The sequence below is a fragment of the Ovis aries genome, chromosome 2 (assembly GCF_016772045.2).
Source record: "Ovis aries strain OAR_USU_Benz2616 breed Rambouillet chromosome 2, ARS-UI_Ramb_v3.0, whole genome shotgun sequence".
In the NCBI taxonomy this organism is placed as follows: domain Eukaryota; kingdom Metazoa; phylum Chordata; class Mammalia; order Artiodactyla; family Bovidae; genus Ovis; species Ovis aries.
Genome location: NC_056055.1, coordinates 131,224,958 through 131,241,924, shown reverse-complemented (window position 1 = coordinate 131,241,924; position 16,967 = coordinate 131,224,958). Strand labels below are relative to the sequence as shown.

The 16,967-nt window shown below is 39.8% G+C and overlaps 1 protein-coding gene and 1 long non-coding RNA gene across 10 annotated transcripts in view; one reads left to right on the top strand and one right to left on the bottom strand.

Moving 5' to 3' along the window:
* The window catches only part of CCDC141 (coiled-coil domain containing 141), a 232,836-nt gene that overhangs the window by 35,986 nt on the left and 179,883 nt on the right, over positions 1-16,967 (bottom strand). For 5 of the 9 annotated variants that reach the window (XM_004004541.5, XM_012132430.4, XM_012132415.4 and 2 more), the window contains exons 13-17: positions 11,768-11,947; positions 11,079-11,204; positions 8,462-8,650; positions 6,728-6,907; positions 4,577-4,726 (exon numbers count right to left, since the gene is read on the bottom strand). In XM_004004541.5, coding sequence (XP_004004590.2) covers positions 4,577-4,726; positions 6,728-6,907; positions 8,462-8,650; positions 11,079-11,204; positions 11,768-11,947 — 825 coding nt within the window. The remainder of the gene's footprint in view (positions 1-4,576; positions 4,727-6,727; positions 6,908-8,461; positions 8,651-11,078; positions 11,205-11,767; positions 11,948-16,967) is intronic. The other 4 variants (XM_042244883.1, XM_060409677.1, XM_060409675.1 and 1 more) reach the window with 1 other exon arrangement.
* Positions 2,607-7,575, top strand: LOC132659197 (uncharacterized). Its single transcript, XR_009599309.1, has 4 exons — positions 2,607-2,809; positions 4,095-4,127; positions 4,876-4,994; positions 5,320-7,575. It is a non-coding gene; the product is annotated as an uncharacterized LOC132659197 (long non-coding RNA).

Below are 16,967 nucleotides of genomic sequence, written 5' to 3'. Positions count from 1 at the left end.
ATTGACAAATAATTAATCTAAAAAATATACAAGCAGCTCATGCAGCTCAATAACAGAAAAATAAATGACCCAGTCAAAAAAACAGGCCAAAGAACTAATTTCTCCAAAAAAGACGTACAGATGGCTAATAAATCACATGAAAAGATGATCAATATCACTCATTATCAGAGAAGTCGAGTTGCTCAGTCGTGTCTGACTCTTTGCGACCCAATGGACTGTAGCTTATAAGGCTCCTCTGTCCATGGAATTTTCTAGGCAAGAGTACTGGAGTGGGTTGCCATTTCCTTCTCCAGGAGATCTTCCCCACCGAGGGATTGAACCCAGGTCTCCTGCATTGCAGGCAGACACTTTACCATTTGAGCCACCAGGGAAGAGATAATGCAAATCAAAACCATAATGAGGTACCATCTCATACTAGTCTATAAACAATAAATGCTGGAGAGGGTGTGGAGAAAAGGGAACCCTCTGACACTGTTGGTGAAAGTGAAGTCACTCAGTCGTATCCGGCTGTTTGCGACCCGTGGACTGTAGCCCACCAAGCCTTTCTGTCCATGGGATTCTCTAGGCAAGAATACTGGAGTGCGTTGCCATTTCCTTCTCCAGTTGGTAGGAATGTAAACTAGTACAGCCACTATGGAGAATAGTGTGGAGATTTCTTTAAAAACTGGAAATAGAACTGCCATATGACCCAACAATCCTACTGCTGGGCATATGCACAGAGGAAACCAGAGTTTAAAGAGGCACGTGTACCCCAACATTAATTGCAGCACTGTTTACAATAGCCAGGACATGGAAGCAACCTAGATGTCCATTGACAGAAGAATGGATAAAAATGTTGTGGTACATATACACAATGGAATATTACTCAGCTATTAAAAAGAATGCATTTGAGTCAGTTCTAATGAGGTAGATGAAACTGGAGCCTATTATACAGAGTGAAGTAAGCCAGAAAGAAAAACACCAATACACTATGCTGCTTCTGCAGCTGCTAAGTCGCTTCAGTTGTGTCCAATTCTGTGCGACCTCATAGATGGCAGCCCACCAGGCTCCCCCGTCCCTGGGATTCTCCAGGCAAGAACACTGGAGTGGGTTGCCATTTCCTTCTCCAACGCATGAAAGTGAAAAGGGAAAGTGAAGCTGCTCAGTCATGTCTGACTCTTTGCGACCCCATGGACTGCGTCCTACCAGGCTCCTCTGTCCATGGGATTTTCCAGGCAAGAGTACTGGAGTGGGGTGCCATTGCCTTCTCCTCAATACAGTATATTAACACATATATATGGACTCTAGAAAGATGGTAATGATGACCCTATATATAAGACAGCAAAAGAGATACAGATAAAAACAGACTTTTGGACTCTGTGGGAGAAGGAGAGGGTGGGATGGTGTGACAGAATAGCACTGAAACATGTATATCACCGTCTGTGAATAGATGGCCAGTCCAAGTTCGAGGCATGAAACAGGGCACTCAAAGCTGGTGCACTGGGACAACTCAGAGGGAGGGGATGGGGAGGGAGGGGGGAGTGGTGTTCGGAACTGGGGGAACACATGTACACCCGTGGCTGATTCATGTCAATGTCTGGCAAAATCCACCACAATATTGTAAAGTAATGGCCTCCAATTAAAATAAACAAATTAATCAATAAAGAAATAATCACAGAGGTTGGGCTAAAGTATTCTCATCTCAAAGTTGTGTCTGACTTATAACAAATTTTTATATAAATATTTTAACATATTAATATTTCCTGAATAAGAACCTACGGTATAGCACTGGGAACTTTCCTTAACACTCTTCAATGACCTATAGTGGAACATAATCTAAAAAAGAGTGGATATACGTATATGTATAATTGATTCAGTTAGTACAGCAGAAACTAACACAACATTGTAAATCAACTATACTTCAAAAAAATTAATTTTGGATGGCATCACTGACTCAATGGACATGAGTCTGGGTGAACTCTGGGAGTTGGTGATGGACAGGGAGGCCTGGCGTGCTGCAATTCATGGGGTTGCAAAGAGTTGGACACGACTGAGCGACTGAACTGAAAGGGAAATGATCTCTGATAAAATAAAAACTTCATTTAGTACAGTTTCATAAAATAATTATAAATTGAATATTGTTTGTAAAGGAATAACATCAAATCAGCCAGAGAGATAAATACATCATATTTTGAATTAGGTTTTGTGAGTAGACAGATTAAAATTCTATTTTAAATATAAAGTTTGTTAAAATAAATGCTTTTGTATTCAATAGAGAAAAAAAGAAAAGAAAGGAAACAGGCCAAAACTTTTTAAGATCCTTTAAACATGAAACTGTAACTAGTATCAAGCATGAGTTGGATGTGAAGTAGAAGCAAATGAGAAGAATCACTCTGTTAATATTTAAGAACATGTTGTAGGGATATCTGATTCCTAAATCAAACCCACACGTATCTGGTTTCTCGTTCTTGTTCTGGTACAGACAATCCCAGGCGTCCCTGCTATGACTGGAAGGGCCATCTGTCTTCCCAGCCCGCTGGCTTCCAGCACAGGGTCATGACGAGGCAGCCTGTAAACAGAACCACTATGGGAAGGGCCTGAACCACTGTGGGGAGACCCGGGTCCACAAAGGCCACGGTGCTTCAGGAAGAGGGATGCTGAGCTGCAGGCAGCCAGGAATAACCTTTAGCTTGCTCTCTTCTGCTTTCAATAAAATAGGGCTGAATATCACAGTAGAAACAGATTTTCAGCAAGAAAAGTTTACAATTTTTTTTTTTTAAAGGAAGAGGAGGAAGATGTAAGCGAATAAAGAAAACAATTTCAGGAGAAGGTAGTAAAAAAAATATTTCCATGACTACTAATCTAAATTTTGCAGCCTTGGGGAGAATCAATGTTTTTCTTAACAAGATCTGGCTGAAGTGTTGCTAACTGCAGGACATGACCTGGAAGAGGCCATTCTACACAGAGGACAGGGTACACCAGGTATTTAACTCTGAGTGAATAAAAAGTCTCTGGCCCACAGTGGCTCCTGGAACACATACTGGGAGCAGAAACTCCACAGTCTTGTGGCATATTGCTCCGCTGAAAATCTGGTGATGCTAGTTTCCCTCCTGCTGAATGGGATCTAAGCGCCCCCTCCTGCTCTCTCCCCCTCTTTCTTTCCTTCCAGTCCTGCTCCTTTCTTGCACTTGCCTTTGGCCAAAAAGGGCTTGACGACCACCCAGGTTTACTCATACTTCAGTGTATGCTCTGATGTTGATAACAGTTGATACTCACTGGGCTGAAATTGTGTAACTGGGGCATAAGCAGAACAATCGAGAAGTTTTACTACTTCTTTCCCCCTCCACTCACTTTCCTCATGGGCTTGAGATTAGTGGACTTAATGTCTTGCTTTCAAAAGAGATAAGTCTAGAATTATGGTACCTTCTGTCCTGTTGTCAGTTCCAGTAAGGAACCAGGGCCCATGCTATCCTTTATTTTTCTCCTAAAACAAGTAAACATTTGCATGGAAAGTTTCACTAGGGGAGGGTGGCGCTGTAGTTCAGTGTGTGTCTTAGGGAGGGAGGTGGGTAGAATTGAGAGAGAGGCAGTGGAATTAAGGAGATGCATGAAAAGACTCTGATGCTGGGAGGGATTGGGGGCAGGAGGAGAAGGGGACGACAGAGGATGAGATGGCTGGATGGCATCACTGACTCGATGGACGTGAGTCTGAGTGAACTCTGGGAGATGGGGATGGACAGGGAGGCCTGGCGTGCTGCGATTCATGGGGCCTCAAAGAGTCGGACACGACTGAGTGACTGAACTGGACTGAACTGAACTGAACTGATGGAGAGAGGAACATGGAAACTTATAATACCATATGTAAAACAGATAGCCGATGGGAATTTGCTGTATGACTCAGGGAACTTAAACAAGGGCTTTGTGACAATCTAGAAAGATGGGATGGGAGGGAGGTTCAGGAGGGAGGGGACACGGGTGTACCTATGGCTGAATCTTGTTGATGTATGACAGAAAACCACAAAATTCTATAAAACAAATATCCTTCAGTTAAAAAAATAAAGTGGCAAACAATAAAAAATGAAGATACCTCTCACCCATTATTTCTTTTTCTCTAGGAGTTGCTTTGCCAGAGAAGCCACTCGATTTGGGTAAATATGAAACCAGCCATTTGACTTTAGTGATAATACTTTGTAACCTCTGAGACAACAAGCTTGCTCCCCTGACCCTTCATCATGAGTCAGTGTAACTTAAATAGCCTCTCAGCAGGGTGGAGCTGGCTGCACCAGGAAGGTGTCACCCTTCTGCCCTGATGAGCTATATCCACTCAAGCAAAACTACTGCTATAAGGGTTTGGGGTGGGTGCGGAGGAGCAAGCAAAGAACTGTAATACTACATTCCAGGTTCTATACACTGACAACATACTGACGTCAATAGTTTTGGGAGTTTAAAGTGTACTCTATACTCAACCTTTCTGAGCCCTGAGGCCACTGCTTGGTAGATTAAAAGGTCAAGGGTAAAAAGAAAGTCTCCTGATTTACTGTGTGTGTGTGTGCATGTGTGTGTGTGTGTGTGTGTGTTTCTGTGTGTGTGTTCCCACCTCGCCTATCTCATCCCTTGTAATGCAGAACTCCAGGCTGCGGGTCAGGGCCCGCTCATGGTCCTCGGTCTGGGCACGCCAGGTCAGACAGTCCCCTTCAAGCATGTCCAGCTGTTCCTGCAGGTTCTTTGCAGAAACGTTAGAGCAGTTCTGAAAATGAAAGAGAAGTGAAAGTGATGAAGGGAATGGGCAAATGGCAATGAGAACAATACACTATTTACCTGCATTGTGAAACTCATAAATGACAATAAAGAAAATAAGCTCCTGATTTATTTTACCTTAAATTTCTTTGATTTCAGAAGGAAGCCAGACACCAACATCCAATGTTGTGAAAGACAAACTCTTAGATTTTTAGTCTCAAAGCTTCAGTATTGAAGAGTTGCTCATCATACCCAATGCCTCAGAGACACCATTCAATGTAAGGTATAATTTTTACTTCAAAAGGCATAAAATATGCATTAGAAACATTTGGCTTCTACGCTGTAATTTTCTTGTCAACTTGAGGTTAGCCTCAGGTTCATTATGCAAGCGCTCCCATCTCTACTCAGCGCAGGGGGCTCCCGAAGCCAAAGCCAGATGTGAATTTGAGAACAATTTATACTATTTGTGCCAAGTGAGATGTCTTCCTTGCTCTTTTCTTTTAAAAATAAATATACTAATGAAACAAGACGCTTTAAAAGAAAGCTCCTTCTTGGGAAAAATAGAGTCTATTAACAGCGACAGAAATTTTGTATTTCTTTCAGATTAAAAAAAGTACTTTAGATTTACTGCACTCCATATAGTTTGGGAGATCAAACCAGTCAATCCTAAAGGAAGTCAACTCTGACTATTCATTGGAAGGACTGATGCTGAAGCTGAAGCCCCAATACTCTGGCCACCTCATGTGAAGAGTCGACTCATTGGAAAAAACCCTGATTCTGGGAAAGACTGAAGGCAGGAGAAGGGGATGACAGAGGACAAGATGACTGGATGGCATCACCGACTCAATGCTCATGAGTTTGAGCAAAGTCCAGGAGATAGTGAAGGACAGGGAAGCCTAGAGTGTTGTAGTCCATGAGGTCACAAAGAATTGGACACGAATGAGTGACCGAACAACAACAACATAGTTTAGTAGATAGCTTAAGTGAACTTTAAAATAAAATTAGCCATTATGATTTTTATTGTTATACATATTGGATAGTATTAACGTAGTCTTTTCTTCCCTCAAATCCTCAAATTAAGAATTTTAAGAAAGAGTTTTTGTTTTACTTTTATATCAGAACCCAATGTGTTATTTAGGAAAATTTAATCTGGAATTATTTCCATCTCTTTTAAGCTCCTTTGGTAAGGTCAGTCCAGTGGAAAAAGCAGATCCAATGACTGATGCCCAGAGGCCTGGGTGGAGCCAAGGTGCTTGGGCTCCTCTACTCTGGGCTTTTGTAGATAAAGTAACTTTTCTTGGATCAGACTCTTCATCTGAAGATGAGGATCCTGGGTCTGACTATCTCAAGGCTACCTTTCAGATCTGACATGCGAAAGCAGCATTGTCCAACAGAAATACAACATGAGCCACATGAATACTTTTAAATTTTCTAGCAGTCATATTAAAAAGAAACTGGTGAAGTTAATTTTTACAATATAGTTTGTTTAACCAAATATAAAAAACACTAGTAAGGTTTTCTTTGTCTTATTAGGTCTTTGAAATCAAGTGTATATCTCAAATTTAGACTAAATTTCAATTATTATTAAATTTTTATCATAAAAACTTTCTCTGTAGTTAAAGCTCATAGACTTTAGTAGATTCACATACCAAGTCACGCCAAATATACTTAAAAGGTTTACAATTTTGGGTATCAATTTAAAATAAATAAAATTAAAAGTTTAGTTCCTCTTTATCTCAAATGTGAAAAACCAACTGCCATTATAGATAGCAATTCTATAACTTTTAAAGTAGCATGAGAATAGATGTATTAAACAAGACTTTTAAAATGAGATTTTTTTTTCCCTTAAAAAAATTTTTAGACATGGTAGAAACTTACCACAAATAAGTATCCCAATGGCTTAATGTAGTTTTTAATTGAATGTATACCAGGCAGTCTGCCTGGTTTCTTTCATATTACAGCCCAACTCCCAGCCATATCAGGTAAAAATGACAGTGTCTAAGTTGCTTACAGGCTGCTGCACTGATGAGATGACATCCACCCCCAAGGAGAGGGCCAGTTTATGAAGATGGCCTACGTGCGCCTGCTTTGCCCGAGAGCGTCTGAGGAGGACCTGGGCATTGCGAGCATCATTCATTTCCTTTGCCTGTTCTGGAAACTCCAGTTCTCTTGACTTGAAGAGTCTTCCCAGCTGGAATTTAGGCCATTAACAATTAACCTGGGTTTCATATTTTTATGAAAATGTTTTTTTTTAATAGAGGTATAGTTGATGTATGATATGTAAATGACAGTTGTATGATATAGTGATTCACAATTTTTAAAGGTTATACTCCATTTATAGTTATTATAAAATATTGGCTACATTCCCTAAATTGTACAATATATCCTTGTTGCTTTTTTTATACCTAAATGTTTGTACCTCTTAATACCCTAGCTCTGTACTGCCCCTCCGCACCTCCCTCTCCCCACTGGTAACCACTGATTCTCTGTATACGTGAGGCTGCTTCTTTTTTGTTATATTCACTATTTTATTGTACGTTTTAGATTCCACATGTGATATCATAAGTATCTTTGTCTTTCTCAAAGATAGATTTTTTAAAAATGCTTATTTCCTATAACATATTTAACTAGCTAGTCCACTGCTGCCAAGCCCATCTAAAATTAATATTACAGACAAATAAATGTTATAATGGTGCAAGTCAATAAAGTAAAATTAAGGGACTAACATTGTCACTTCTAGTAAAGAAGAAAACACTGTTTGTTCATAGCCTAAAACTTTAGCAAGATGTTGGCCTGTGATTTGACTAAATTCAGAGGCTATTTTCAAGGTTTTTCAATACATCTCTATTTTCTGTTGTGTGTATGTGCTCAGTGGTATTTTCTGTTAAGAGAGGCCAATGTCTATGAAGTTCTACTGACACTTCAATTATAAAATTTTTTTTCTTCCCTTTAGTTGCTTATACCCTACCTTTTGTTGCTTACATACACCCTAAGTTACTTTTACCCTAACTTTTGTTAGGGGAACAAAAGTAATTAAGAATCAATATATTAAAAAAGACAGATGTGTGAAATAAACAGTGAGAGTTGGAGGAATTTAGAAGAGAAGAGAAATCACTCCAAGGGAGGTAGGGTTGTTAGATGGAGGGACAAGGTTTAAGTGGTATAGAGGAGAGAGAAGGACCTGACAGGTAAAGGCAGCTCTAGAGTCAGGGCTTGGAATAAGGAATGTGGGTGCCATCTTTGAGGGACCAAGGAAAGCTCTGTTTGGCTGGTAGATTGGGGAGGATGGGGCTCAGTGCAAGCAAAGTCTGGAGCCAGATTGCAGAAAGCTTCTAGTATCAGAAAAAGCAACCTGGCCTTTATTTATTACATAATCATTTATTTTTTTTTATTTTTATTTATTTATTTATTTATTTTTTAATTTTAGTTTTTATTTTTAAATTTTAAAATCTTTAATTCTTACATGCATTCCCAAACATGAACCCCCCTCCCATCTCCCTCCCCATAACAACTTTCTGGGTCATCCCCATGCACCAGCCCCAAGCATGCTGCATCCTGCGTCAGACATAGACTGGCGATTCAATTCACATGATAGTATACATGTTAGAATGTCATTCTCCCAAATCATCCCACCCTCTCCCTCTCCCTCTGAGTCCAAAAGTCCGTTATACACATCTGTAATCATTTATTTTTAATTTCATAGTTTAAAACTGAGAGTCTTCCAGACATCCACGGTAAGTCTTACCTCTTCTCTGACTTGGTGGAACTGGATAATCTTATATAGGATGTCCTCGTAATCTCGGATTCTCTGTTTCAGGTTTTGATGGAAGTGAATAAGGTCCTTCAGCTGTTGAGACTTTTCTTTCACAGGTGCTCCTTTGCCATTTAACTCTTCTGACTCTTTTATAATATACTGAACCTCATCATTCAGTTGCTGAAGAGTTGAAAGCAATAAAATGAGCTTCTAGAGAGCTTTTTACTTTACAACTGACATATGAAGATCTCAATAACAAATCAATCTCTTACTTGTTAACAAATACTTATTGTGAGGCTCAGCCCTATCCCTGCAAATCCAGGCATTGTGTGTGATGCTAGGTATACATTATTCCATCCTAATCTCAGATGTATTTTTTAAAATTTAAATTAACATTACATTAAAATTTTTTTTTAAAAACACACACAAAAAACTGTTTCAAAGTTAGAGGGCAAAATGGAAAGTCATATATTTTTATGACATAGCATAGAGTCATCTGCTGCTGCTGCTGCTAAGTTGCTTCAGTCGTGTCCGACTCTGAGCGACCCCATAGATGGCAGCCCACTAGGCTCCTCTGTCCTTGGGATTCTCCAGGCAAGAATACTGGAGTGGGCTGCCATTTCCTTCTCCAATGCATGAAAGTGAAAATTAAAAGTGAAGTCGCTCAGTCGTGCCTGACTCTTAGCGATCACATGGACTGCAGCCTACCAGGCTCCTCCGTCCATGGGATTTCCAGGCAAGAGTATTGGAGTGGGGTGCCATTGCCTTCTCCAGAGTCATCTAGTCATCTGCTAAGCAAATATATTCTAGATACTCTATAAGGCCATGACCATCTGTGATATTTAATAAAACTAGAATCAGGTGGTATGATAAGAACACCACAAGAAGACAAGTATAAAAGTACATTGGGTGAATTATCTGTCCTTTGGGATAAAAGAATGATCAGAATGAACCACCAGCTGAGCACCACAGTAGTTATGCTGCTTTAAAAGCAGTCATTCCTCCCCCCTCAAAAAAAAGGCAGTCATCCCAGAATCCACAAATAGCCACCACTTGTAGGGAGGGACAAACCACCTTCTTTCTACCCAGTGCTGCTCAGATAGCCCTTATAGGAATCTAGATCCCGGTGGACAGTTCAAAGAGGAAGCCACGATAATTTCAGACGAGATTGGGCATGTTCAGGGTGATATGGCCATTAACTACGATTTCAGGGTTAGATTTTATATCAAGGATAAAAGTAATGGAAATGATTTAAGCTAAGGAGACAATTTGCAGAAGAGCGGCCTGGTAAGGGTATTCAAGTTAAAATCAAGTACATGGGCATCAAATATATACACATCACGGTGACAGAGCTAAAGAATCTTGATAACAGTTCCTGATTTAGAGGAATTTATACACACACACACACTTGCTTATGTGCAGGGGCGTGTGCACACATGAAATGCAGATGCATGTGACGCAGACTATAACAAAGAAACAGATAGGCTAGTAGAATTTTCTAGGAGTTTGGAGGAAAGAGTTCACTGTGGGCTACAATGGTGTGTGTGTGTGTGTGTGTGTGTGTGTTGGGGGGGTGGTTATGTATTACATCACTTTTGTCTTGTGTGTGTGTGCACACGTGTGTGCATATACATGCTCGACTCCTTGTGACCCCATGGACTGTAGTCGGCCAGGCTCCTCTGTCCATGGAATTTTCCAGGAAAGAATACTGGAGTGGGTTGTCATTTCCTACTCCCAGGGATCTTCCCAACCCAGGGATCAAACCCACGTCTCCTGCATCTCCTGAATTGGCAAGGGATTCTTTACCACTGAGCCACCCAAGAAGCCCCCAGCTTTGTCTTAAAGGAACATAAATTAGGCATTCCCTAAAGGAATCTTCAAACTTCCAGTCCTGGGATTCTTTACATCCAACACTTGCAAAATAGTGACAAACAGAAACACAGGCATCAACTTTGCAGCAAAGAACAGAACCCAGCTAGGAGGATGAAATGACTGGCAAACTTTTCCAGCAATTGTGTCAGGCTCAGGAGTGGCAGGAAGCGGGGGTTAAGGAGTGCAGAAGCCATCAGGGCCTGGGAATATGACTCATGGTTTTTTCTCTCACACCCTGAGGGCTCTCAGAGGGAGAATGGGAGAGCACAACAAAATTCTTGGGATGGTGGCAGAAGGCTGGGGTGCCAGTGGGTGGGGACAATGACATCACAGGGCTAATTTCAGTGACAGAGGACAGCAGAACCTCTGTGTCAAAGAGGGTCTAGCCTTGCCTTGAGATCTCTGAATCAAAAACATATCTATACCTTTTAGGAAAAGAATTAGAATAAATATATGATAAATATATTAATAAGGAAATAATTTAAATTAAAATAATCTAAGGTAAGAATATGTTAAAGACCTTTTGTAGCCCGAATGTTTGCATATCATCAAATATAGCACATTGCATTTAAAAAGGAAGAAAAATGTGTCTGACACATGGACTTTTAGAAAAGCAACCCTTTTGTTTTTGAAAAAATTGTAATTCATCAGACGGTTAAAATTAATTAGGTGAGCTTCAACTGAACAGCTTTTCATTCTTTTTCATTCACCCAAGGTCATCAGTTTGCTTCTTCACCTGGAACTGAGGCTTCATTTCATTCCATTTTTTCCGTAGACCTAAAATGGTCTGGAGACTCCCTCCAAGGTCAAGTGCAGACACAGGCATAAGCGCTTCCTGAAGAAGTTTTAAGTTGTGTGTGGTCTGAAATAGACATTAGATGGTTATGCATATGTTTTCTTTGTTACCACCAGCAAATACATCATAATCATTCCAGTGATGACATGGTGTGTCATCAAACTTTGCAACTGCCATGAAAACACTCACTACCTAGAGTGAGCTTCTGGTTCTAAACCACCAATGAATAAAAGCACAAGCCCTCTTTTCACTGTGGTAAATATTCATAACAAAAAACCTACCATTTTAACCAATTTAAATGTGCAGATTAGTGGCGTTAGCGCACTTTGGTGTGCAATCATTACCACCATCCATCATCAGAACTTTTTCAGCTTCCCAAACAGAAACTCTATCCCAGACAAACACCAACCTCCATTTCCCCCTTCCCTCAGCCTCTGATAACCTCTATTCTGCCTTCTGTCTCCCTGAATTTGACCACTCGAGGTATCTCACGAAAGTGGAATCCCAATATTTATCCTTTTGTGTTTGGCTGATCTCACTTACATTTCCAAGGTTCCTCCATGTTACAGCATGTGTCAGAATTTCCTTTCTTTTTGAGTCTCAATAAAACCCACTGCAGGTTCCCTCACCTTTCTAAGCTGCTCTTTGAATGCTGCCCACTGCTGTTTCACGGGCTTGCTTGCAGCGGCTTTAAGTTGCCAGGCCGTCCGAAGGCGGCTGAGTTCTTCCCTTTCCACCTTCTGGCTTTCCATAGTGTTCTCCATGATGTGTACTTCATTTTTCACATTTAATATTTCATTTTCTTTTGCCTGTGGAATTAATAACCTGTGTAATGGCTTTTCGTTTCCAAGAAATACAACATGATTTTGCATGCAATTCTTTTAAGAGGCAAACGCTTTATCACAGCCAAAGCAGAACACAGTCCTGCCATCAAGAAAAGTCTGAAATGTGGTGTCCCAAGGACAAAAGAACAAAAAAACACCAGGATGGTCTTGGAATGCAGGAACAGAAAAAAACAGACCCTTATTGTCCTTCCCTCCCCTGCGTTATACTATTAAAGGATCTCAGGTCCTCCTGAGCAGTATAACCTGCCTCCCCTCCTACGGGAAGAAGGTGTTTGCCTTACTCTTCCCTCCACCAGTGTATGTGCCTCGTCCAATCAGCAAATGACCTGTAAGACCCCTATCATGCTCCTTGAACTCTGAGTATAAAAATGGACTAAAGGACCCATGTTCAATGTCGATTCTCCCTTGAGCAGGCCTGCTGTTCTAACAGTGTTTCCCGCTCTAATAAACTTTATTTTCCTCTCCTTCTGCCTTATGTCTGGAAATTCTTTTCCAACCTGCGCATGGACCACGACATGAAAGGTCTGTGCACAGGCTGGGCTCTCGGAGCCCATAATATATGCCTGGACATGAGCTTGCTAGTTGTTCACAACTCCACTGGCATTTCAGTCTCCTCCTTTAAGATTTGTTTATTTCCTGGGGTTTAAAGGATGACTGAATGAGCACAGGGATACAGAAAATTTGAAGCTGAGATTATTTTAATGAATACAGTTTGAAGTGGATTCCACCTTTTAACACACATTAGACTATGTCAGTATCTCAGTGTTAGGGGCCCTGAGGGGGCAAATTGTTCCAGGTTTTTCTTTTTGTACTATCCCACTGTATACACTACAATTATTTTAAGTTTTCCTTGTGAGAAGTTCCTCAAGTTACTCCCTTTTATGAGATCTGAAATGTGCATCTATATACAGTTGTTCCTTGGTATTCATGCGGGTAGGACAGGAGGAGGGTACTGGTTCCAGGACTTGCCCTAGACATCAAAACCAGTGGATGCTTAAGTCCCATGATTGGCTTTCCATACCTGCAGGTTTCAACCAGCTCTGGATAGTGTTCTTTGTTGATCCAAAGTTGGTTGAATCCAGGAATGTGGAAGCCCTAGATATGGAGGGCCAACTATCTCTACATTTGTATCTCTATACCCTGGTGGCCCAGCAGTAAAGAATCTGCCTGCAGTGCAGGCGATGCAGGAGACACAGTTCAATCCCTGGGTCAGGAAGATTCCCCTGGAGGAGGAAATGGCAACTCACCCAGTACTCTTGTGGGGAAAATCTCATGGACAGAGGAGTCTTGTGGGCTACAGGCCATGGGGTCGCAGAGAGTCAGACACGACTGAGCACACACACACCCTGTATACCAGAAGCACAGTATCTAAATTCCAAGACTTCTCTTCCCAATTTTCATATATTCTGGCTATCTGATTTGAAATCCTTTAAACAATGGTTTTAAATAATGGGAATTCAATTAGAGAGAAAAGTATAAGAGGACCCAGGAGTAAAACAATGTACTTTTTTAATGTCCAAACATCAAAAAAGGCAGAAAAATATTTGTTTAGCAAAACAAAAATCTGCTTTATGGCCAGCTCTTCTCAGGAAATCCTTGAATTTCTAAGGAGCAACTGTACATGAATTTCTATAATGGCAATGACAGCTGCGTATCTAAAAGTCAAAAGACTTTTTAGATTATAGTTAGAAGATAGTGTCATGAATCTGTAACAGGACATTTTAAATAATAGGTAGGCCATCTTATTTTTAAACTATTTTAAATGGCATTAATATTGCATAATCATATTAATGTAGACATTATAAAGTATCATTTAATTGCAAAAAAAGCCTGCAGGTGCTATATGTGATTTCTCCAATGAATTTGGGAATCTAATAATAAAATGGTATATTCTATAACTGTGATGTACAAGGCACATATTATGAAAGATATTAGCCACAGAAATACCTAAAGTAAATCGTATTTTTATCCATGCTATAAACAAAGATAGGGTATCTTTAACATATTATTAAGGAACTATTAATAAAAATGTTACATAATACACGATCTAATGGAAAATTGGAATGTGTAGCATGTCAATGACAACTATAATCTGAAGAGTGTATGCTCTGAATGAGGCCCAGAAAAGAGAGTGCTATGGTAGGATTTGTTGATGCCTAGCTACTAGGATTCAAGAAAAGTGCTTATGCATTTGGCAAATGTAAGTACTGTGGCCACTCTGAAAGATTAAATGCTTTGCCTGAAGTCTGGTTAGTAAACACTAACTACTCAATCCATAGACTTCCGTATAAGGTCACTGACAAATCTGGCATCATGTGGTCTAAATAGGGCACTAGATATCCCATTCTCCATGTAGATTCACACACAATGAGCGGTCTTCTGACATCTTGCTTTTCAGATATCTTGATAACTGGCAGGCAGTACTCCAGGTAGCGTTCTTTATTTGCCACTATACATTAGTAAATTGGCACTTTCATCAAGATGTCTACCAGATTTCTACCCTAAATTAGTTTTTCTCATTGTGATGATATTTAGATGAATTTGAAAAAATGTTTTCATTTCAAGCTTGAAAAATCTGAGCATGGCAACAATCAAGAGTAGAGCACTCAGCAGAAAATGCCAGCTGGCCTTCTTCCTTCCTAACCACCAAACTGGTTACCACATTTCAGCACTAATGTTTGCTTAAAAGCCTAATGTCCAAAAGATATGGAGAGAATAAAAATTGTGTTATACTTGCTTTACCAACAATTGTCTATCTCAGAATGTCACTGAACTAATAAAATAAAGAATTATGTAGACCATAATTCTTATCAGTAAGGGGAAATTTATCATATGATAGTGGTAAGGACCTTGAGTTAAAGTGACCACGTTTATAATGTCAAGATAAAAGGCCACCAAGTTATGTAGTAAAATGAACACTATTTCTGAAAACTCTAAATGGACCTTTGAATATCAGAGAACCTAAGTTTAGATACAGATATAAAATAAAATTTTTAGTGGATTCCTGCTACAGATCTTAAATGAAAATCTGGCCATATGATCTTAAACATTCTAAATAAGGAATAAAGGACTCTGTTTCTGAGTAGGATGGAGTAGCCAGGGGCAGAGCAGTGCTTCTGCCTAGAACAAACAGAAAAGCTGGAATAAGTGCAGAAGGCATCTATTTAAAGTCCAAAAGAACTAAAGAGGCCAAGACTCCAGGGAAGGACGAATCTGAGAGTGGTGAGCTCACCTGTCACCTCTCTTACTGCAGCCAGGGCCTTTTCCCATTCTGTGCACAGTAAAGCTGATCATGAGGCTTTACTGGGGAACACAGAAACCAACAGAGCTTTTGCCAGACACTGGTGGACGTGGGGGGTTCAAGCACACAGCTGATGTTTATCTTAGAACATTGACAAAATACTGGGGCTGAACAGGGCAGGGCAGTAGATTAGAAAACCCAAGTAAATGCCTCTGAAAAGCAGAGTGGAGGTTTTTAGCAGTCCCCCAAGACTCCTCAAGCTAGAGACCTGCCAGGCGGACAGAACTCAGAGAATGTACCAAGCTCCAGCTTGAAAACAATGAGAGAATAGATGGAGCCTTGACAGAACTATAGTCCAGACTGAACTTCACCAGCTCTTAATTGGCTTAAGTGATCTTCCACCAATACCTACCAAGGGAAAAAAACATAACACCATCTGGAATCACAATTTTTTATACATAATGCCCAGCATTCAATAGATATTCACTCATCATCCCAAGACAGGATGACACAACTAGAAACCAAGAGAAAAAGTAGATAATAGAAACAATTCCAGATCCAGACGTTAGTGACAAACACTTTAAAATATCCATAATTAATATGGTCATGAAAGCATAGGAAAGATGGAGAAAGAGAGGATACAAAAGAGATTTTTGCTGGCAATATAATGTAGTAAAAAAAAGAACTAACTAGAAATTCCAGAACTGAAAAATATAATTTCTCAAAAGGACGATAGTATGAAAAAGGCTAGACCAACAAAAGTGCAGTTTGCAAATATGTAAATTCCTTTTTAAGTGCAAATTAGAGAAGTACACAGTGAAGAAATACACATAACAATATACTGAAAAAAGTAAAAATCTTAAAGATGGATATAGATAGATAATACATGTTCTAAATGTTCCAAGTGAAAAATAACATTTTTATAGTAAAGCACAAATATAAGAACATAGGTAAAATACTCAACAGGGTTTCACTGATGCTTAAGGATAGTGTTAGATGAATTAGAATTATTTACTGCATATTCTGTTTCTACATAGGTTTAAGAAGAATGGTCTTTAAACAACAAAGTTTGAAATAACTAAGATAAAGAAGAAATTCTAGCTCAAAGTAGATGAGAATAGTTAGAGACTGTTTCAAATGAATTTGGGCTCCAGATTGAGATTCACCTCATGTCAGAGTTCTGAGAAAACTGCAGATGTCAGCAATCTTTGCAAATCTACAGAAAATGGGAGAAGGGCCAGAAAATTAGAGAAAGAAAAATGCCCTGATTATCAGATGGGCGAACGGCTGGACTATGTGATTTACTTATCAATAAGCTTTATACTGAAAACCAGGGCATCAAAATTATCACTGATCAAGCAGATTGTGAGCACTTCGGAAAGAACCCTTAGATCACCAGGAGTCAACCTAGTTTTTGCCAAATTATTTTACACAATTGATAGGATACTGGGTAGATAGACCTTCCTTTTAGCAGCATCTTTCAATAGAGGCTTGAGAAAAAGATTGTGAAATGCTGGTTAAAATAAACTACTACTGGGAGTGTCAATGATTGTTTTAAAGGCTGGTTTATCAACTGATTGCTTAATGGATTGGAGTATCAACCTGCCCCTCAGACACTTTTATTAAAGATCTAATTGCAGCCGTGGGAGGCTTACTTATTAATATATGAAATTAAACCCAGGAGAGACGGCTAATGTAGTAGACAGCAGGCTCAAAATTAGTTTAACAAGATGTAATCATGAG